The sequence below is a fragment of the Megascapheus bottae genome, chromosome 29 (assembly GCF_031878675.1).
Source record: "Megascapheus bottae isolate mThoBot1 chromosome 29, mThoBot2.hap1, whole genome shotgun sequence".
NCBI lineage: Eukaryota > Metazoa > Chordata > Mammalia > Rodentia > Geomyidae > Megascapheus > Megascapheus bottae.
The window spans coordinates 1,116,658-1,140,000 of NC_143537.1; the positions used below are offsets into that span (position 1 = coordinate 1,116,658).

At 54.0% G+C, this 23,343-nt stretch overlaps 2 protein-coding genes across 2 annotated transcripts in view; one reads left to right on the forward strand and one right to left on the reverse strand.

Annotated features, from left to right (window-relative positions):
• Window positions 1-23,343, reverse strand: part of Dock2 (dedicator of cytokinesis 2) — a 145,190-nt gene that overhangs the window by 68,832 nt on the left and 53,015 nt on the right.
• Window positions 83-12,271, forward strand: Insyn2b (inhibitory synaptic factor family member 2B). The gene is made up of 3 exons (XM_090320774.1): window positions 83-1,368; window positions 2,271-2,345; window positions 12,069-12,271. Exons 1-3 carry the CDS (start codon window positions 86-88, stop codon window positions 12,253-12,255), a joined length of 1,545 nt encoding a protein of 514 aa, XP_090176900.1. The 5' UTR covers window positions 83-85; the 3' UTR covers window positions 12,256-12,271.

The window sequence follows — 23,343 nt, forward strand, 5'->3', positions numbered from 1 at the left end:
GCCATCACTAGATGCTGCTCTAAAGACCTAAGGGCAATGTGCCTGGCACAAGTTCATGGTTCTGCTTCCTTCCCACGGAGGCTCAATGGCCCAGCAAAGCATGAAAGTGAGGCCTGCACTCCTCAAGAGGAGCAGTCTAGAGTCAGTAGAGCCTGTGAAACCATCTCACCACCGCAGGAGCAAATCCCAACAGGTACGCTTCAAGGAAGATGGCGCCACCAGCCTGTGCGAGGTGGACAGCCCAGCTCCTGGAGATCCCACTGTCATGGGGAAGACCCAAGCCTCTAGGCACCATCACCCTTCCACCTGCTCCCTGTCCTTCCCCCGGTCCCAGAAGGCAGGGGGATTCAGAAACATCGCCATCCAAACCTCCCCGAATCTCAGGAAGCATTTTCCAGTTTTCAAAAGGAAGAAACTCACAGCCAGCAAGTCCCTGGTAGAAATGCCCACTGCGTCCTCAAGTGCCATCCAGGTCAACGGCAGCCTCTCCGAACAGGACATGGTGGCCCCTGGCCTCACCTACCTAAAGCTGGCCCAGTGTCTAGAGGATGGGCCTCGAAGGATCAAACTGCCCCACCCCTTCCTCCCCAGTGTGTCCCTGGCTCAGAGTAACGGACCCGTTAGCATCTGCTTGCAAGCTGGGACTTGGAGGGCTTCAGAGAAGGCGACGGCCGCCACTCAGGTCCCCGATGATATTTATCACAGTCCATCCTGGAAAGCCAGGGAGTCTTCCCTTAGCCCAGACGGCTTGGTGACCCCTGTGGTTGACATGTGTCCGGGTGATGAGAGGAAGATGCCTACACTGGACTCGGGAAGATCTCCCTCCTGCTTTGATGCCACCAGCAGTGCCAGCCACACCCTGGGCACAGGGAGACACCACCCTGAATTCCTTTTATCCAAAGACAACTCCTGTGACAAATCCCCTGGCCCCCCATCATCTCAGCTGAATAAAGCATGCGTCCCCTCACCCCCAAGGACTCATGGCTGCCCTGCACTGGGCCTCCACAGCCAGCCAGCCCATCCCAGGAGAGCCTCAGACTGTTCTGTGTCTGGTGACCACCAAGACTTGGTGTCACCCAAAAGTAGCAACACAGCCAAGTCTGCTTCTGCATGTCAGGAGACAGTGGCCAGGAGCCCCGGCCAGCCAGATACCCCAGAGCACCCTAGCTGTCCCAGGAATGGCTCTGGAGCTCAATGCAAGGGAAAGAGGAGTGGTGCAAGCCACATCCACCTGGCAAAGGTGGAGCTGGGTGAGCTCCAGGGCCGGCTGCAGTCGGTGGAGGAGTCTCTACACTCCAACCAGGAGAAAATCAAAATCCTCCTTAACGTCATTCAAGACCTAGAAAAGGCGCACGCGCTCACTGAAGGGTAAGGATCTAAAAATATATACATAGTGAATACTGGTCATTTCCCAGGGCAGAGTTAGAACACAGGATTTCAGGAGGGGGCAGATCCAAATGCCTGAGGCCCATAACCCGTGGCAGGCCTCCCTTGGGGTCACCCGAGCGAGTGTCCGACCGTCCTAGGCTCTGATAGCTCATGAGTTATGCTGCCTGGTGGCCACGGGCTGGAGAGGGGGAAGGGAGCTCCAGGACCAATGAAGACCCTTCTGCGAGGTGATTTGAGGGTGGGTAGAGAGGAGGGGCGACTACCGGCCCCTGATGTGCCTTCAGAGGGACTGGTGCTGCCTGTGCCTGCCTTGTGCTGTCACAGGGGATGGTGGTGATGCTTGGTCCCTGTCCCTTTGCCTTCCATGGCCACCTCGTGATGAGGAAATTAGATGACAGGTCCACAAAGTAGGAGATGTCATCACAGTCTCCCAGAGGACCCAGTGCCGGGCGGGAGGGTGCAGAGGTGATTTCTGGCACTGTGACCCCCTCCATGTACCCAGAGGAAGCAGAGGCTCCCCTTGGTCCACCAGGGTGGGAGAGAACAGAATTGGGTTGGCTGTGGTGGCTCAGGATCTGAATCTACAGTGCCTTAGCCTAGAGGATTCTGGGACTACGCCCCAGGTAAGGCACTGAATGGCAGAGGTAGGGTTCTACCAGCGCCCTCCTGCTGTCTGCAACATCCCTCACCTCACAGGATGGTTAGGAAAGGCAGGGGCAAGGGGCCATTATGTTTGAAACCTGCCTTTGCTCCCTTCCTTGCTGCCAAGGGCCGGGTAGCCAGAGGGTGCGGCGGACTCTGGGCTGAGAGAGGACGGGAGAGGAGAGTGAGGGCTGGCATGTACACTGCCAGAGTCACTCAGCAAATGCTCTGTCTTGCAGGCGCAACTTCTATCGAACTGGCCAAGACATCAACAACTGCCGCACCTGCCAGAACACGGCCTGCATCATCTACAGGTACCTGGCCCTGCCCTGCCCATGCCTGCCCACCCACGCCCCGCCCTGGCCCTGCCCTGTCCCTCCTGCACTGCAGGGAAGGGAAGCGTGGCCAGCTACCAACACTCTAGCAGTTCCCCTACAACAAAGAGGCAAGAGCGCCTCTGCCTGAGAGGTAAAGAACGAGGCAATGGGCCACAAAACGTGAACATGCGGCTCTAGCTGCAGCCAGGGCCCTTGTCCTCCACAGGGCCTGGCGACTTTCAGGGGAAGCCCAGGCAGTTCTCAGCTCGTGTGGCTGCTTCCTTGAGAGCAGTGGGGCCAGGGTCAGGACTCACATCCAGATCTCTCTGCTCCACTACCCTGCTCAGTGCATGAATGCCTCTGGTTTGCACACATGCGTGCAAACCCACAAGCTTGCTGCTGCCAATGCTCAAGAGAAAGCCATTCAAGGGATCCATATAACTCTATTTGACCAAAGGGCAGAGTTTTGCTTTCTGAGCTGCCTTTGTCTTTCCAGTGAGAATAGCAGCCCAGGGCCTGAGACCTGAGTTGCCCCGATCTTCTCCTAGACATTTCTGGAGCTCTTGGCCAGCATGCTGAGATAGTCCCCACCCAGGCACCTGGGAGCAGGTGAGGTGTGGTGTTTAGAGTCTCTTTGCATGAAGAGCCACAGACCACCTGACATCCCCTCCCACCAATTCCAGAAGATCCTTCACCAACGCAAACCCTGTGCAAGCCCACCTTGAGAATGAAGCACACAGTCACCAATCCTTGCCTTTCACCTTTTCTGCTTCTTATGTTTATGTCTTCTATCTTAAGTAGATTTCTTAATCACAAGGAGGATGAAAAGCCAGGAGAACAACAACAAAAAAATTCCTTATCCTAAGCAGGAAGAATCAATTTAACTAACCTCCCTTAAAGTTACAGACAGACTCTCTTCAAATAGCCAGATGATGGATTTTTCTATGACCAGAAAGTGATTTGGCTTATGTAAGTAAAAAGGCCAAGTGGCCTGGCCTCCGGCAAGCCATTCCTGTCCTCTGAGTTTCCTCATTTGAAAAGCACCAGCCTTTTAATTAGACAACCCAGTGGGGCTGAGTGGTTCTGACATTTTGCTATTCCCAGCGGGATTGAAAGTGACAATATTTGGTTAAACTGTGGCTGTCTACAAAGTCTGAGGACATTCGTCTCCTCAGCCACTTACTTCCAAACATGACATGTCGGTGGCATGGCACGGCCTCACATGTACCTCCCTCCTCAAGGACCACATACGTTTTGAACGCAGCCCTCATTGCCATTCACTGCCAGACAGTATGTGTATTCTTGTATCTAAAGCCATGCAAAGGAAGAGGATCAGGGCAGCGTCCCATTGTAGCAATCGAGAGAAAGATGAGAGTGTCATTTTTTTAAACGTTTCAAATGACTTCATGCTTGTATCGCATGTCCTGGGAAGTCAGATCTTGGGAGTCAGCGGGCAAGTGAAGTGAAGTTCCCTTCCTCCGGCTGGGGAATCTGCGCCCCCTCCCTGATGACAATGATGGATGGCTCTGGGTGCGTCACTGTGTGCAACAGGCTGCCTGCCTGATGGGGGCTCCTGGGCCTGGTGCCCTGGAACGCCGGCTGAGAAGCTAGCCACACGTAAGGTTGGCTGAGTGGTTTTACCCACAGGTCCCACCAGCTGGGGCTGTGCTGCGCCCCTGCCCACACACGGGGTCGTGGTACCTGCACACACTCACCGGGCCCTCACCTCCTTCATGCTCGGGTCCCAGAGGTCATTTGTCACCAGGGAGTGCAGCACCCAAACCAGTGTGCCCGGGCCTTGTGGCCTTCCTAGACTCTGCTGAGTGTGTGCTCATGTCTGTCCCCATCCCGGGGCTTCAATCTGCCTAGGTGTTGTCCCTGACTTCTTTTACTGAAGGCTAGCACTCTGCCACTTGAACCACAGTACCATGTCTGGCTTTTTGTGATTAACTGGAGGCCAGGGTCTCTGGGACTCTTCCTGCCCTGGCTGGCTTGGAACCCTGGTCCTCCATCTTGGCCTTCTGGGTAGCCAGGATTATAAGTGTGAGCCACTGGTGCCTGGAGAGTTTCTATTCATTGGTATTTTCTGATGCTGAATTCCAAGAAAGAAGGGAGTACGGGACTCTAAACCCTAAGCCCGTTCCAGACTCTGGATCCTTTCTTACTTACTTCCCCCTCTGTTGTGCCTTAATCCAAAGCATACAGAAGGAGACTGGCACTCAAGATTAAATAGCACTGAATTGCTTAGTGAGAAATGCATTCTCCTTTCAAATCCATTTCAATTACCTGGAGGGGGATTCTGTGTTAGGGGCTAGAGCTTCTCCAGACCTTCCTAACGCTTGCTTGCATGTCAGAGTTCTTTGCGAAGAGAGAGCAGGTCTCACTCAGGTCTATGGCGAAAGGCCAGTGCTGCAGCCAGTTGGAATACGTTCATTTTAATGCCTTTAACTTGTAAGTATGATAAGTGGTGCAGAACATGGCTTATTTTAAAGAACTGTTTCTTATGTTTAAAAGAGAGGCAAAAAAAGAGAGAGAACGGGGAGAGGCTTGTTTTTGGAGTAAGTGCATCTTCTGGTGCCTCATTTCCAAAAAGAAAACGATGCTCTCTCCCCCTCCCTCTCCTCTCCACGCCTGCCTCCCCCACCCCTCCCTCTCTCTCCCACCATGCATTGCTCGGGGCTCTGTTGGAAGCCTTCCCTCTGGCTCCTCCCTGGGCTTCATCTGAGATCAGGACTAATTGGCAATCCGGGCTGACATTTCTCCTTGTGAGAAGTTTGCTAAGAGCAATTAAAGCCCACTCTGTTCCCCAAATGCTGGACGCTGTCCTTGGGTAGACTCTGAAGGAGCCATGGCACCCAACAGGGGTGGAGAGCCCCATGCTGGAGGGCAGGCTGCCCCAGGCAGCAAGGAATAGGGATAAGGCTAAACGCCAAGGGAGACCCTTTCACCCATACGCCCACCTCCTGGAACTCCAGAACGCAAGTTGGCTCTCCTTACTGCCAGGATTATAGCTAAAGCGGTTACAATTCTTCTGCACCAAATGAGAAGAAAGTTGCAGAACTTGCAAAGGAGACACACTGCTGGAACTCTGTGCACCCACATTCTTTATCCTGAATCTTCTAGCCAAAATGGCCTACCAGCCCGTCCTTGATATTTTTTCTATACTTTAGCTCTATGGTTGTTGGATTTGGGCTTTGTCCGATGCCTAACCAGAGACATTTCTCTAGAAGTTACAACAAGCCCTCAGACCTCTGGATCTAGCAACCAACTTTCCACTTAAATTATTTAGTATTTTTTCCCTTTTGTCTGCTTATGGTGCTCGGCTCCCAGCAGGAACCAGTGCCTTCCAGACATGATGCTTGCTCTGGCCAGCAGAGAGGTCTGCAGAGAAAAATAGCCGAGAATCATGCAGCAGAACTAGCTAAGCACCATGCAGCAGCATCACGCTTTCTCATCACTGTGGGTCACGCTCAGTTCCCACTGGGTCTAGTGTGGACTGAACATAACCTCACATCAACACCTCACATGCCTGGAACAGTAGGCCACTAGCATGGCTTCAACAATGGCTGCAAAATTGGAGTACTGTTTGGACACAGGTGGAGATTCTTCTGAACCCCAATGGGTTAAGATCTAAGAGAGTTTCTCATCTCTGTTCCTTGCCTCTCTTGAGGGCCCTTCTCCTTTTCCTGTTCTCCCCAGTGGAAGGGGAATGGAGTAGGATTTACAGCATCAGCAATTTATCTGCAATAAAAAGTGAAGCCTACTTTAACCGCATTAATAGCTAAAGAGGCTGAAACGTGCCATAAATATGAAATGGAGCCAGCTGAGAAGGCCACAGGAATAACAAGTAGGGCTTGCAATGATCTGACTTCTATTTCTGTGTCAAGTTCACAGAGAATGGGCCATTACCATTTGTTGACCCAGACGCGGTGCCAGGCATTTTGCCAGATGCTGTAGGCATATCGTCTCACTTCAGACTCGCCAAGACCCTAAAATATGGTGGGGTTGTGGTTCCCAGCTCATGAAGTCTCAAGGTCAGGTGCAATTGTCCAAGACACAAACAAGTGACGCCCCATAGCTTGGTCCTTCTTCCGGGAGCCTTTCCTGTCCTCTCCTCCTTCTCCTTGGTGAGTCAGGCAGGGTCTGCCTGTGCAGCCTGAGCTGGCCCCACTCTCACAGTTCTACCCTCTGCCTCCAAGCTCTGGGACTGCAGGCGTGGGCCACTGCACAGCCCTCCCTCAGGGCTTCCTGCTCTTCTCACAGAGCCATGGATTTCTTTCACAGATGGCGCTCATCAACAAAGACTTACACAGCCAGGCTCTGCTGCTCATGTGGCTGGTAGACTGGACCCAGAGGCAGACAGATGCCCAGAAGAGAGAGAAGAGATGTGTTTACGAATAGAAATGACTGCAGGCCCAGAGGCTCAAAATCATCTTCTAAAAATAGGGAGCGAACTGGTCAGTAGAAGCAAGTTTTAGGGGCCCTGGCCCTGGCAGATTGTACTGGAAGTGGGACAGCCACAACAACACTCCTGCTTTTCCAGGCCATAATTGATCCTCAGAGCCACCTTCCTCAGAGGACAGCAATCACATTATGTCATTGGATCCATTAACTCCTGCAGCTCATTCTTTAGTCAAATGCTTTAAAACAACAACAACAACAACAAAACAGAAAGAAAAGCATGCAGCAGGCATGGTGGTATACACCTGCAGTCCCAGCAGGTAGAGGAAGATCACAGTTATAGGGAGAAAGCACGAGAATCCTTGTGGGAAAAAAAAATTAAAGAAACAAGGGCTAGAAGCCACGACTCAAGCGGTGCAGCCCTGGTCTAGCAAGTGTGAGGCCCTGTGATAGGTCCCTAGTACCTCAAAACAAAACAAAGCGAACAAGAAAAGACTTGAAGGAGGTCATTAGATCTGTGGTGAACCATTAGATCTGTGGTGTGCCTGGTCCATGCCCTGGTGCAGAGAGGAATCTGAAGTCATTCTGTCTTCATGGAGAGGCCACAAGGCCGGCTTGTTGGGGTACTAGGGCCAGGGGTGGCTTGTCACCATTATGAAATGTTCTATGAAGCTCTGCCTACTGGGAATGGTGTGTCCGGGGCCCCTGGAGCCTCGCCCAGACCTAGGACTCCAGAGGGCTCTGACAGAGCTGCCTTCAAGTGGGGGCATCTTTTCTCCCTCCTCGTCAAGGCTGCGCTGTAAGCAGGAAAGAGCACCGTCAGCTGGCCACAGGCACGCGGCCCCATGCAGCACGCGGCCCCATGCAGCGCTGCCTGGTCTGGTCCCACAGTGGGCCATGGGTCAGTATCAGTGCCCGGCTGTTGTCACCACCCTACCACCATGCCTTTTGCAGTCCAGCTCTGACACGAGGAGGACATCCCTCTCATCTGCTGCCCAGGGACTGATTCATGATGTTGTGAGAGGATATGAGATGTATGCCCTACCTGGTTCCCATCCACAGATGACAGCCACCGGCACCCTGATGACCATCATGGCTGCCTACCAAAGTCACTTTGCATCCTTGCTGGGCCTCCTCTTGCCCTCTCTCTGTAGTACAGGGTCCTGGGGGCTCCGGGCCCTGGGCGAGGACATCTGAGCCCCTTTCTGCATAGAAGCAGGTGCTGGGAGCCGAGCGTTTGCCTCCCAGAAAATCTAATCCATCAAATGCTAATGCTCTCCCTGTCATGCCACAGCAGATGGGAAGTGGGGCCTCGAAGACCCTTAGGTCAAGGTGCTAGAATCCTCACAAATGAGACTGGTGACCCTTCAGAAGTGACTCCGGAGATTTTCTAGACCTCTCTACTGCAGGCCAGAAGAGGACTGCCCTGAAGCTCCCTTGCCAGACACCCAATCTGCCAGCTCTTAGACCTGCGAGAGACCATGGCCCACCGCCTCGGCCATGTGACACATGGCATATTGTGCTGGGTTTGATCAGATTGTCATTGATATTTCACATGGGCATAAAACCCCTACTTTCTGGCATATGCCAAGAACAAACTGAAGATGCAGACTGGACCTGCCTTTGCAAAATTCAAGCTGTCATGTAAAAATATGGGGTTTCTTTTAACTTCTTTTTCTATATAAACTTCTGTACCCTTTACCCCTCACCCAGCTCCCACATGCCAAGCCAGGGCCCTGCATCTGGAGCCTGGCTCTCTTGGTTGCCTTCCTTGACCAGAAAAGCCATGGTGGAGCTCTTGCCGTTTCTAACTACCTAGAAAAACACCATCAGCTTCTGTCTTAGCGTGAGGACCAGCACCTTGATGGTTTGGTGATATCGCTGTGCCGTGCTCCCGGCATGTGGCTCTACGTGTGAAGAATGGCCCTGAACTGTGGGCCCCAGGTCCACTCATCCTCGGGGGTGAGCCCACCTTCCTGGCCTCTCTAGATCTCCGCAGATGCCTCAGCCCTGAATCGCCAGGTGCAACAATGTCTTGACTCCCCATCAGTGCCCTCTGGGCTCTGCATTAACCAAGTTCTCAACACTCCTCTTCCTCCCTGGGAACCTGTGCGGAATCTGGACTACAGAGAATGTGGGTGCTTGTCAGGAGCTGGGGGAGCGGAGGGCACAAGGCTGGAGTGGCACTGGAGTTCTTAATCCCTGATCAGCTCTTGAAGCAGGAAGTGCCTCCCTGGCACCCCGCAGATCTAGGAACCTACTGTCACCCCTCCAGCCACGACCAAGGATCGACTTGGGTCCCGGCCAAGCTGGGAATGGCTTCTCTTTCTGTGGGGCTGCCAAACGCAGTACCCGTGGTTGGCGCCCAGTCTTGAGATGAAAGGTGCAGAAGGGAGAGAGTCCCCTCTCCATCTCAAAGCAGGCTGCCACCCAAAGCTGGGGTGAACTTCCCCTCCTCCCTGAAGCCAAACAGTAGTTTGTCAAAGGCTGAATGTGGAAAAAAAAGAAGTGACAACTTTCCTCTATGTTAATAAATTGCTTTGGCTTAAAGAAAACATTAATCAATTTCTTCCCAAAGCACAAGGACTTCTCCGTCCTCTGCTAGTGACTTAGCTGGCCTTGACTAGAAGTCACTTTCAGTCCCCTTTAGACCAGGAATCCTGGGGGGTAGCCAGGGTGGGGTAGGGCTTTCAGAACCGAGATGATAGTGTGACCCCTGTGGCGTCTCCATAGAAACGCAGAGATGCTGCTTTCTTCCCTGAATGCCATGCAGGGAGGGGTAAACAGAAAGGTGTGTGGTGAAAAGGAACAGGGAGAATGCTCCTTTCCCAGGGCAGGGACTACGTCCACAAAGAGTGACTGCACCACAGGACCACTGCATCCCCAGGGTGGGCTGGATCCAGGGAAGAGAGGAAAGCCGAAAGCCCAGCCAGCAGTACGTGGTTCAGCCCAGGCTCAGCCCGACAGTCCCGTCCCCGCCTCTCTACCAGGTCCCACTTTACCCTGTATCTTGAGACCATTTATCTTCTGGCTCTTTTTCTTTCCAGGCCTGCCAAATGTGTGTACCTTCTGCCATCTCTCAGAAGTATGTTTTTCTAATAGGTGTTGGGGCATTTATACATCTTGATAAACTCGGGTGGTTTGTCTGTAGCTGGAGTTAGGACTGCCACATGTACAGGAGAGCAGCTAATGGCACATACATGTGTTCAGATGCCATGGCAGGAATATCTGGACACTAACTGGGAAAAGCGGTATACTTGAGAGAAAGAAGGAGCCACAGTTAGGTGAATCACTCCCCCTCATACTGGGAAGTCAGGGCCACATGGTGGAGTCCAGGCCTGTCCATCGGTGTAATCTAGCACAGGGTTAGACTCAGAGCAGGGAGAAGGATTAGTAGATGGGATGGATGGATGGATGGACCAATGGACAGGTAGAAGGAAAGAAGATTGAATAGATGGAAGGATAAACCAAGAGTGTAAGGATAGAAGGATGGATAGATGGGTGGACGATAGATGGACAAAGGAATAGAAAGACTGGTAGAAGGATGGGTGGATGGGAGGAAAGAATAAATGAGATGTAAATGGACAAACAGAAGAATGAATGATGGATGGACAAACAGAGAGAAAGCGGGATGGATGGGATGTCAAGTTTTAGACTAGGCAGGAGATGGCCATTCTCTTTGGCTCCATCTGGTTCTAAATGGTGAAGATGGTTTCTCTTGGCAGCATATGAGGCAGGGCTGTTTCAGGAGCCATGTTAATGCTGAGCCATGCGAGGTCTCAGGGAGGTGGGAATTGGAGCCTGCAACCCATTGCCTTCCCTGCTTCAGTGCAGAAAGTCCTAGGCATGCTTCCCCCTCCCCCTCCGCTACCACCCTGCCTCCCCCCCACCTCCCCTGTCTCTGAATCTCCTTCCATTTCCACCAAGGAGAAAGAGGCATGGGCGGGGCAGACAGAACTCCTCCTCCCAGACAAGCCAGGTGACTCACAAGGGAGTGTGGCCCTCAGTGGGCAGGCCCAGGGTGCCTCTGCCCACCATGCCTTCTTTGGCACCCAGAACAGGGTGATGTTCGGTCAGTATCTGCAGAGTGGCCTGCTGAATGCCTGGCGTGGTTGCATGCTCTCTGCGCACTTGCCGTTGACAACCTGAAACTGTGCTCCTTCGGCAGGTGACCATGACTGCTGCTTGAAACTGGGGGTTCAGGCCCCATGGCTATGTGCTGTGTAGCTTTGCTTTGAAAACCAGGACCCTGCTAGGATTATCCTCCACAGAGAAGACTGGGGAGGAGCAGAGACAGAAAGGCAGGGGAGGAACCCTGGGTGACGATGATCAAGAACAGGGAAGTGGGGTGCTGAGATACCCTTCCCGGCCTCCCCCGTCTGCTCCATAGCCAGCTCTGCCTTTCTGTCTCTTTGGCTCAAGGACAAGGCCCTATTGGGCTGTATTTGTTGCTGAGGAAGCGGTGATTTCCCCTTTCGGCAGTGCTGGGAGGTGACCTGGGGAGGGTGGACGGGCAGGTGGGACCTTTAATGATGGCCGTTTGTGGGCTGGCAGGGTGGAAAGGCCTCAGACAGCTACTCTGCCTCCCAGTGCTCTTTCATCTTCCCCCTGCAGCATCTCTGTTTCCTCCTGGCCGAGTGAGGTGCCAGGACCAGTTTTCTGACCTCTCATCATCTCCCATCCCCACACTGCCAGGTTCTCACCGAGGACCCTGGTGTGAAACCAGATAACAAAGCCATCTCCAGGCTCAGGGCCTCTGTGAGCTGGGCCCAGCCCCATTCAGACCTCCAGAAGTCACTCCTAGAAAAAGGTGTCCACAGCAGCAGGTGGAGCCCCCTGCCCAGCCTGTGTAGAAGGTTCTATTTTCCTGCTGGGTTCTTGCAGCAGTGGAGAGGCTGAGAAGCATGGTCAAGCAGGGTGAGCGGTCCCCAGGCCAGCTCCCCTGGTCCCTAGGCATGTGAATCCAGAGCAAGCACGGGGACTCGCTTCTCACAGGCCCAGCGTCTGCCCTCCTCCAGTTCTAGAACCCCCGCTTTGTGGTGTGGTGGCTCCTTACAGACTGTAGGGAGAGCTGGCCTGACACAAGTGATGGGTGTGCTCTGAGATACACACAGGCTATGGATGGGCAAGAGGAAGGAGACTCTGCAAGGGCCATTTCCACCCAGGAAGAACCAGAGGTTCAGAGAGGTGACACAGATTCCCTAAAGACCTAGAACTTTCTCCTGCGATCCCCACACCTCCGACACCAGGGCACCTGGCGGGGCTGAGCCACTGTGATTACTGGACTTACTTTCCTCCCCACCTCCTTATGTCTTTCAGCGTAGAGTATGATTTTCGACAGCAGGAGGGAAGATTCCACAGAGTTCTGCAGAGCCTGGGCCACGCAGAGCCAGCTGAAGAGACCCCTTTGCCCCCCAAGTCTCCAGCAGAGGCCCTAGTCCCCGAGAGACAGGACTTGCGGAGGAAAACCAAGAAGGTGAAGAAGAAATGCTTTTGGTGGATCTGAGCTGGGAGGTGGCACACAGGAGTAAGGGGCATGCTGTCCCTCCAAGTCTTGGCAGAGGCCCCCAGATGGGAGCCCCCAGCCAGAATGATGTGTGCAAGCCCCCCCCCCCCCAGCCAGAGCATGTGCTACAGCTGCAGGAAGGTCCCTGGCCACTCAGGGCCAGGCCTCATCCAGGGCCCCTGCATCCTACCGTGAGCCCAGGAGGCCCCAGCCCCCAAGCCCCATAACACAGAATGCTTCCTGCCCTCTCTTATCAGCTCAGAGAAAAGAAAGCAGGTGTGGTTCAGCCCAGGAAGACAGAGGAGGCTCAAAAGCCTATACCCCAAAAATAAGATTTTAAAAGAAAAACAACGAGCGATTTCCCCAGCTATCAGTGTACACAAGCACAACAGGAACAAGAAGGGCCTGACATTGCCAAATCACCCCAGTGTGTGCCTGTGCACGTGTGTGTGTGTGTGTGTGTGTGTGTGCGTGTGTGTGTGTGTAAGGGTTCTTCGTTTTCAATGAGTCTCTTGTTCCCAAATTGAAGAGCTGTGAGTATCTGAGACCTGTTGGGGGGGCTCACAGGGGTGGTCTTGGAGGAGTGGGAACAGCTAACCCATTATCCATTTCTTCCTGGGTCCTGACCCCTGACCCCACCTGGCAGAGGGAGGGATTGTGGGAGTGAACAGAACTTTCCACTTCCCTCACCCACAGTAGCCTCTGCCCATCTTATCAGTGACAGAAATAAGGCAGAGGCAAAACCCAGTCCCCTTCCTCCACCCTGCTCCCCGGACAGGTACAAACACACCCCCATGGCCACTGAGCAGCGGGATGGGGTTTCTTCCACTTCAGGATTCAAGACCTTTAAGGCCTGGCTGGTTGTTCTCAGGAGCACACCACAGCTGAGGGTTGAACAAAGCCCTCCAGTGACAGAAGGCAGCCGCAGGCCCTCCTGGGGCAGTGCGGGGAGGGGAAAGCTGGGCCTGGATCTCCCCTGCATCCAGTCTGGACGCTGGAAGGGTAAACCTGGTCCCGGTGTGTGAGACTCCTCGCACCATGCCCCCATCCCCTGGGAGACTATGCGAGCGTCTGCACAGCGTACCCTGTGAACCAACCCCGTTCCAATGTGAGGCCAACGGAGCAAATCACCCAGCGAGGGTCCCTCTCCCCGGGCCGCTATGCAGAGTTCAGGTGGACGGAGAGGAAAAGCCGGCCAGGAATCTCATCCTGCACCGTGAAAGTCTTAGCTTGTCATTCAACATCTTCTCAGGCTTTTCCTGGTGTCAAGCCCACAAAATGAGAGCAGACGACATCACATCATGTTAGAATGAAGATAGACACACCATCCTAAGAAGCCACATTTCAATAAGATAAACCACCACCACCCAACAGTCATGGCTTGCCCTTTGCTGACTCCACATAATCCATTCTCAGTTGGTCCGCCCAGGGGAAAGTTACAGCTAATCCAAATAAAGCAGAGCCATTGGGGGTCTGGGCTGTGAGTTTGTGCTGCCAGGAGCCTCTGTCTTAATCTGCCTCACATACACCCCATCATTATCCTGGCACTGGTCTGGAATGGAGATGACCCACCCTCCTGGGCCTGAGGAGGACAGCGGGCAGGAGTGCAGCCCTCCCTCCAACCCTGGGCTGCTGGTAAGATCTGTCCATTCCATTTGGGATGGGGCCACCACACCTGCTCCTCTCCTGCAGACACCCAGCGCCCCTTCCACAGGCAGCAGGGGACACTCAGAGTCCTTGGGGTGGGAGGAGAGCCTCAGCCTGGGGAGAGGAGGCAGGGCGAGGAGAGGAAGGCTGAGGCTGTGTACACGGTGAGCTGGGGCCTGCATTAACCCATAAATGAATGCAATGAGACAAAAATAGGGAAGCACTCATATTTCTAGTCATAAAACCCACTGAGGCTCTCACCAAAGCCTGGCCCTGCACCTCCCAGACCATGGGTTTGAGACCGGGAAGGAAGAATGGCTTCTAAATATTGAACATTTCAAATCTTTAGGAGGGAATGGGATTCTGCAAACACCTTCCTGCCAAGCAAGGAGGTCTCTGTGTTTAACAAGTATATATGTACACCCAAACTATTTATCCATTCCTGTGTAAAACCACTCTTCTTTGTAAAATACATGTGCCATCTGCCATCAAAAATAATCTACAGAAATGCTTTACTGCAGGTTGTATGGTTTTATGGGAAGAGATTAATTCAGTGAAGATCATTTTTATGAAACAGAAGGGAAGACGACTGGTCTACCCGGTTGCGTTGCAGAGTGGAGCGTAGCTGCTTCCGCGTGAGTTCTCACTGTCCCCAGCTCCTCCTCAAAGACAATGTATGTACTGATGCCAGGTTTTGTAAATTTCTAAACTGTTTTAAATGGGATATTATCTTTTGCAATAAACGTACATATTTTTTCCTAGGTTTGGAGGCTCCATTATTCATGTGGATTGTTTTGGTGATAAAATTTAAACCCTGGAAGGGAGTTCTCATGGAGTGTGGTATACATGCTTATAATCCCAGCGCTCAGATGGCTGGCACAGGAGGGTTGTGAACCTGAGACCAGCCGGGTCTACTAGTGGGAACATAACACAAACAAAAGAAGATGCCTCAGGGGTAAGGCCAGGGTGTTGACGCATTTCTAAAGGACAGAAGGACTCTGTGAATAGCGCTCACTCGGAGTGCTGAGCCCAACTTGTTCAACGGGAGACACTTCATGATTTTTACCATGACTCTAGTGTTAAACCAATCTTCCTATCACCCATTTTCCTGAAAAGGTGCCTTTGAGCTCCATGTGCATAGAAACCCAGTACTGTGTCTCCAAAACATTAGATGGAATAGAGTTCTAGTGCATTCAAGGGGGTTTTAGAGGTTCAGAGTGCAGAGCCTGAGCCCGGTTCTCGGACTCTGTATTGGGATGCACATCAGCTTCAAGCTCCTTTTCTACTAGGATGTTCAAGGCAGAGAGAGATGAAAACCATTTTCTCATGTGAACCATTTTTCCCTGCCTTGCCCCTAAGCCATCTAGAGACCATCTGATTTATGCCAGAATATGAGACTCCCACTCTGGGAAATGCTAATTTAGCCAAACAATAACAATAACAAAAAAGACCAAATAGAACCAAGGACAAACAGTCAGAAATCCTGGTGCCACCTCCTCTCTGCTTAGTGGCCTGGCTGGCTTACATAGCCTCTGAGTCTTCCCTTTATAAGGCAACTGCAGGGAGTAGTTGCCTTATAAAGGGAACAGTGGGGACATCCAGCAGGTGCAAAACACATGCACTCTTACTGGTTGAAGGGGGTGGAGAGAATGGGGCTTCAGCTGGTATCAGAAATGGGCGAGAGGGAGAGGAGCAGAGACCGTGGGCTCTCCTCTCCAGAGAATGCAGCGGGGCATCTTGAGCGGATGTGTGCCCTGGACACTGAGGACACCTGGCCCTTGAATGACAGAGTGCACTTGCAGCCATGGATCAAGGACCCCAGCAGTGGGGCTCCAAGAGCAGGGTCCCCCACTGACATGGCAGGCAATAGTGCAGAGTGGCAGCCCCACCCCCTCCCATGGGAAGCTGGTGCCAGGAGCGTCCAGGCTGGCATGGGCCTGGCATCTGGCCCTTCTGGGTACCCCCGAGGCTGGTCTTGAACCCTTCCCACCTTAGCTAAGCAGAGTTCTCGGTAGATCTGTGTGTGAAAAGGCTCTAATTTTGCGCTGCTTGGGGCAATTGGATGTAAGTACAGTGTGCTGTAAACATATCCATTTTCTCAAGTTCCAAGAAACAGTGATGTTTTATGGTCACGACGCCCTTCAAACGGGGAAAGAGCCGGGCACACATCCAAACCTGTGCCAACCATGTGGGCCCATTGACCATCCAAACCTCCCCGCCCCCCGCACCCTCCCCGACCCTGTTCTGTAGCCAGGTGATTGCTGGAGCTCCTGCTGGGCCGCCAGGCCTCCCACCAACACCCAGGGCTCCTGCTCCTTCATGTCTACCTGCCTGGGGCCACACAGCTCCTCCACTCTGGGTCAGCATGACTCTCCACTAGGGCGCTGGCAGCACCCCACTTCCTGACGCAATGGGACTCCATAGGACCCTCTGTCGGACTCCCCTTCCCTTCACTCCTTCTCCACGGACAGATCGAGCGCTCGCTCTGGGATAGGCCTGAGCCACACAGCCATCTGATGGCTTCCCTGTAAACCTGGGAAGCCTGGACGCATGGATCACTGGAGGGCCACTTAGAGACCCCCCCCAACCCGGGCTTAATCCACTCTACCTCTCCCACCATGCCTGGCACAGGACCAGGCTCCCTGCCAGCCTCTGGCCCTGTGCAGCCTCCTTGGCCTCCTCATGCCCGCCTTGCCATGTCTTAAGGGCCTCTGGCCACTCTCCTCCTTGCCTGGAGCTCGCCCACCACAGCACCCCTCCCTACCCCTTCCTGCCCTCTGGCCATTCTCCAGACACTGGGGCCTTCCCTAGGGGGTGTAGGTGGTGCAGCTGTCCTCTTACACAGGTCTGTATCTTTCCTTGTGAGTCTGTCTTCCTGCAATTAGCCTGGATCTTCCAGGGGTGGGAATCCAGCTCATTCTTCTTGCCCTCTGCACACCCAGCCCTTCCCACTGGGGAACAAATCGGGAATTTGCAGGAATAAATTAAGGAGGAAATTGGATCCTGCAGGGGAGAGGCTAAGCAGGACCCCACCTCTTCCTTTCACAATGTCCCCACCAAGGATGGCACCTGCAGGCCATGACTGTGGGTGTGTACCTGTGCCCGCCCAGGGGAGGCTCCCCAACACGGCACGAGCCCCAGGCTGCCAGCCCCTCCAAGCCACTGGCCATAGGACCCCACCTCCCCCTCCCCACACCGCTGTCCTGGAGGGTTGCAGGCTGGCTCAAATGGCTTTCAGAACAAATTGCCATCATAATTAAATCCCAAGTGCATTCTGCACACTGTACCAAGACACTGCCTCACTGTGAGCACATGGGAAAATGAGTTCTGAAATTAAAGCAGACTGTTAACTATTATCCCTGTGATGTTTCTATTGGAGTGCCAGCATTTATTGCATGTGATCTTGCCCATGTCGGCTGAACACAACTGAAAAGGGCCAGGGCCTGCCTCGCTAAGGAGCATTTGTAGGCAAAGCGGTTTGCCTTGGCTTCCATGATGATTAAAGCAAAAAGACAATGCAAACCACACTGAAGGAGCATTTGCTCCAAAAGGTATATATAAGCTTTCTTATCACGAAAAGGCTTTATGTGAATTCTCAGGATCCAGGAGTGGAATTATATCGAATTCCACTCAAATGAAATCCATCATTTTCCTGCAGATGAAAGCTCACCGTGCACTTTCTCTGAGCATGGGCAGGCCGCCGTGGCAGACTGCCAGGTAGCACTGCCAAGTGGGGATGCCACGAGGAGACGGCGCGAGGGCCGATTCCTCACTGAACAGCGCGGTGAGGCCCGGCTGTGGCCAAGCTAATCCCGAAGAGACTCACACGACTCTTCTACAGTGTCTCTGGGCAGAAGCCCCCGCGAGGGATGGAAAGAGCTACAAGTTATTCATGCCCGTCGTCGCGTAGTCTACTTATTTGTTTTCATCATTTACCTAAAAAACCATATTTCTTCCATAGCTGAGAATTAGGGATCAATCAAAGCATGTACCACCAAAGCAGTGCAAAGCTGTAGAGCCAGCATGCTGAGAATGAGGGCCAGGCTGGACTTCAAGCTTCTGTCCTGGCCTGACCCCCACTTACACAAACCCACACACTCCAAGAAAGCCTGGGGACCCTCACCCCTTCACCTGCCCCAGTGCAGTCACCCAGTCCTCCTCTGGGCCAAGCCAGGGGCCGAGGACACACAGAGACACTGCAGGCCCAGGCCAGAACACAGGGATCGCGCTAAACAGGCACCATTTCCTGAGCTTTCTGCCTGGCTGGTGCCCAGCCTCCTGCTGACCGAAGGCTGGGCACACAGACTCCCTCGCTGCTGTTTCTTCTCCTGTGTCCCTTCCTCTCTGTCTTCTCTCCCCACTCTCCTCTCCCTCTTCTCCTCTGTCCCTTCCTCTCTGTCTTCTCTCCCCACCCTCCTCTCCCTCTTCTCCTCTGTCCCTTCCTCTCTGTCTTCTCTCCCCACCCTCCTCTTCCTCTTCTTCTCTGTCCCTTCCTCTCTGTCTTCTCTCCCCACCCTCCTCTCCCTCTTCTCCTCTGTCCCTTCCTCTCTGTCTTCTCTCCCCACCCTCCTCTTCCTCTTCTTCTCTGTCCCTTCCTCTTCTCCTCTGTCCCTTCCTCTCTGTCTTCTCTCCCCACCCTCCTCTTCCTCTTCTCTGTCCCTTCCTCTTCTCCTCTGTCCCTTCCTCTCTGTCTTCTCTCCCCACCCTCCTCTTCCTCTTCTCCTGTGTCCCTTCCTCTCTGTCTTCTCTCCCCACCCTCCTCTCCCTCTTCTCCTCTGACCCTTCCTCTCTGTCTTCTCTCCCTACCCTCCTCTTCCTCACCTGCAGAAGGCAATGGTTGAGTGGTGAGGCCTCGGCGTCCTGAGTCCTGCTCACGGGTCACAGGTAGCTTGGTCACGTGGAAGCCACACTGGCCCTTCAGCCTCCTTACCCTGACATGGACTCTGCCCCACCTGTACCGCAGGGCAGGTAGAGAAAGAGGACCCCCTTGGGGCAACAGCGCCCCCATGGCTCTAGGACTGGGAAGTTTCCACAGCTATTACTAACTGGGGATGGGGAAGGCATCTGTCAAAGTCCACCGTGCCAGGCCTGCAGGCTAAGGCTCTTGCCTCCTCACCAGCCAGCCGGCCACCACTGAAATGTGGGCTCTACTTGGGGACTTCTCCTGAGCATCACTGTTCCTGCTGCCCCCTGGGGGTCTCTCTGCCCCCCTGGAAGTCCCTCTGTCCTCCAGGGGTCAGGACACACAGCCAGGGCTGCACTCCCAGGCTCCACTGAAATTTCTTTTGTGAGTTTCCATGCTCACCTATGCCAGGAAACAAAGTCTCGGGGACAGGATTGCCTCTTCTCCCTGGGTGACACTGTGAGGGCCCCATGCCACCCGAGAGGACAATGGCACCTCAAATCCTATGCTGGGGGGACTGGGAAGGACATGGAGGAGAGGAAGCAGAGAAAATGCCAGGCCAGGCCGGGCCAGCCGGGAGCCACAGCTTCTGCCTGGAGTTCCTGCATGGGGCTGAGAAGACCTCTGCCCCTCCATCTCATCTCCTGCCTCCCCATCTCTCAAAGGAGCCCATCTGCCTCTGGGTTCCCCGGCTGTTTAGAAGAAAAGCGAGGTTAGCTTCGTGAAAATACTCCAGAAAGCAGGGCTAGCTCATCGATTCCTATTTTTAAAGAAATTGTGTTTGAGGTTTTCCTTCTTCTGATCATAAAAGGAAAGCAAAGTCATCTCAGAAAGGGAAAAAAAATTCCAGCAATCTGTCAAGTCCTGTGTCCTCTAAGTAGAAAGTTCTGAACTGATTTCCACCTGGGGACAGAGTCTCTGCGTCGGGGGTCATGGGGGACGGGGCTGCGTCTCCCCCTGTCCTGACCCTCATGGGCCGTTTGATAGTACAGGTTCCTCCAGTCACTTAGGCTCGCAGCCCCAGGGGAGCCTGCCTGACCTCAGCTGACCCCACAGGACAGAGCGGTCCCTGCACAGGCGCCTCTGCTCCGGGGTGGACACGGCCGCATCCTGTGCTCCGGGGAGGAGGTGGGCAAGGCCATCCCCCTGCGCCAGGACACAGAGCCAGAGGTGCAGCATCTGCGTCTGCGGAGGAGAACGTGCGATCGGCTCCAGCCAGGCTGCCCAGCTCCACCGCAGAACCGGAAGGCGCCGAGCAACGTGAGGTCCTTGTGTTAAGGATTGATGATGCACCACTAGCTCGGTGACGGCATCTCCTGGCACTTGTCCATCGATCCCCAAGCTCTGCGTGTGTCCCCGCCTCCTTCCCTGGGTGCAGACACCACAATCCTGGTGTGGCCAGCGTCAGCCCAGCATGGACGGTGGCCTCCAGGCCGTGTCCCCAGACCTAGCTGGACAAGCCTTGGGGACAAGTGTCCATCTTATGGAGGGCCGTCCTCCTCAGGGGGTGGACCCTCACACTCTCAGAGCAGGGAGAAACGGGGGCCACTCTGACCCAGAGCCCTGCATGTTCTCTGAACCCCTTCTCTGCAGCCCATCGGGGATCACTGAAAAGAACTCTGTGGCCGGGGCCCAGATTTCATATAAGGAAACCTGGCATGGAGTGACCTCGCCTCACCTGTGGTTACAGCGAAAACTTGAAAGCCCGTGGTTCCTGTGGTTTTCCCATCCTCCTTTCTACTACTTTACTCCCGAAAGTTTGAACTGGCAACTGTGGGTGGAGTGGGGAGGGTGCTTCCTGGTTACCCCTCCCCTTTCCTGCCCTTCCCTGCCCTCTCCTCCTCTCCCCTCCCCTGCCCTCTCCTCCGCTCCCCTCCCCTCTCTCAGGTTGTTCTGAGGCCCTGGAGCTGGCACAGTGCCTGCTGCGTTTACCTTTGTTTAATCACTTCCTGGACTCCTTGATGAAAAGCGGGGTAATTAGGCCCAAAATATATCACTGGAGGCTTATTTTAACTACTTGAAATAAAAAGGCAAGCTTCTGCTTTCTATAACATTACCAGGCCCTTTCCTTCCAAGAACTCCTGGCAGTGGGCAAGTGCCCAGGTTGGTTCTCCCTGGAGATTTCTGGCCCTAGCATGGGGGCTGGGGGAGAAGCAGGGCAGGGAGGAGGCGCTGGCCTTCTGGAGGGGGGGCAGAAGTAGGGAGGAGGGATCACTGTCCACGAGACAGGACAGCGTCTTTCTGGAGGGAAGCTCAGAGAATAGACAAATACACAGGCCTGGTATCCTGATGCTGCCCCCTTCCGGGACCCGGCGGTGACTGCCACAGCCAATTTCCTCTCCTGACACTGGCTGACTGTTCTGTCGGCCCAGGAGGGGGGTCACCGCTCTGCTTGGATGCCAGGTGGTACCCACGTGGCAGGTGTTTCAGTCTGATCACACCCTGTGTCACAGCGGTGGCTGGATCTCTGTGTGCAGAATGTACAGCCAAGGTGCATGCATCCCTCCTGGATAAAGTGCCAACTCTCCTGGGGCCTTTCCATGTCCGTTATCCTACATCACAGCTGTCTTAAAGAAACCAAGACTGCATGGAGATCGGAGCGGTCGAGCTGGCTGGGATGGGCAGCACCCATGTTTTCCACCTCGTCTGGACATAGCGCCCAGCCCGCCCACCTCTAGACCTTCCTCCGCACAGTCCATTTTGGGTTCCTAAGTCAGAAGCGTGGGGAGGAGGAAGTGCGCGTGAATTAGGGGACGCGGAGCATGGAAGAGACCGGGGTTTGACTACAGCTCATTTCGCGGAAGACACCAAGAGAAGTGGAACGCCCTGAGCCCAGCCCTCTCCTAAAAGGTGACAGGCAGAGTTCAAGCCCCAGGACCAACCAAAAGGAAAGAAAATCGCGAGCCTTGTCCTGACCCAAAAGGCATTGTGTAAGCACACCACGCCACCCACCTGACATCAACTCAAGACCCAGGGGAGGAGAAAGGACCCGTGCTGGAAGCGGGGTTGGCGGCGGCGGTGGTGTTTGGTTTTATTGCCTTTGGTTTTTGTTAACTTTTCTCTGGTTCATTTGTCACCATCCAAATTCATGGCCCTGCAAGGGACCTGTGAAAGAGTGGATCAGGGTCTCTTCCGGCAAACGGGGATTCTAGGGGGCTAAGCTCAGGAAGCCGGCAACCAGCAGTGTGGATACCACAGGTGCATGTGTGAATGTGTGTGTGTGTGTGTGTGTGTGTGTGTGTGCATGTGTACGCATGTGCGTGCCAGACCAGGGGCTTGAACAGGGCCGGGGCACTGTCTCCAAGCTTTTCCGCTCCAGGCGAGGGCTCTACCATGTTGAGCCACAGTGGCACTGCCCACTTCTGGATTTCTATTGATTAACTGGACTCTCCTGAGTCTCATGGATTTTCCTCCAGGTTGGCTTCAAGCCATGATCCTCAGGTCTTAGCCTCCTGAGTAGCTGGATTACAGGCATGACCACTGGTGTCTGGGTGGGGCCTACGGCTGGTGCACTGTAGTTTCTAGGGCACATGAGGAAAAGTCCCTGTGGAGTTCCAGGCTGCTTCTCCGCCCCCTTGCAGGGCCTCGTGGTGAGGATTTCACAAGTACGAGCTCCCCCTGGTATTTACCATAAACAGTGATGGTTTAATATTCCCAAGCCATGAAAACTAGCCAATAAAAGTCACATCTGGAAAATTAAAAATGACGGGTGCCTGGAGGATCTTTTGTCCTTGTCAGATTTCAATTTGAAATTAAACTGTGGCCCTCAGCACAAAGACAGAGACCCCTGACCCCCAAGTAATTGCACTCCGATATCCTTCTCCTTCATCTGGAGGACATCGGTCTGTTCTAGAAATTGTTAGGACGGCCTGACACATGGACTTGAAGCCATGCTGTCTTCAGAAAGCCCGGTTGGATTTCTCCTCCTATTCCCGCCCATCCATCTGCTCCCCCGCCCCGTCCACCCCCCTCCTACTGAGGTACACTGGCACCCACCATCCTGTCCCCACCCATCACTCTCACAACAAGGCCAGGTGACACTGCAGAGTCCACACTAGCTGAGGGTGGCATCCCGGCGAGGACCAGGGAGCAGGGATGTTGGAACAGGGCCATCTCACGCTGCCCCCTCTCCCTGCCCTGGGGGCTCCTGATACAGAGAAGGAAAGCCAGGGAACATACACTCAGAGTGGTGCGGGGATTCTCACCTTGAAGAACCCAGCGCGCCACATGAACTCGTGAACATGCACGAGTTTACTGCGACTCAACAAAAGGCGCGAATCCGAAGGTTAAAGTCAATGCAACCGTTGGCAAGGCCGGAGGGTGCGGGGGGGGGGGGGGGGGGAATGGGAGAGGCAACGCCAGAGGCCCCTGCCCAGATGTGCAGACCCCCTACCCCCCCCCCGTGCCCATCTGTCTGAACACCCACAAGGGTAGAGAGACATGGCAAAGGACCACATGGATAATGCATGAAAAGTAAACCACATTTGGTTGGATATGGCACAGAAATGTAAATAAAAGGCAAAAAAATAAAATATGGC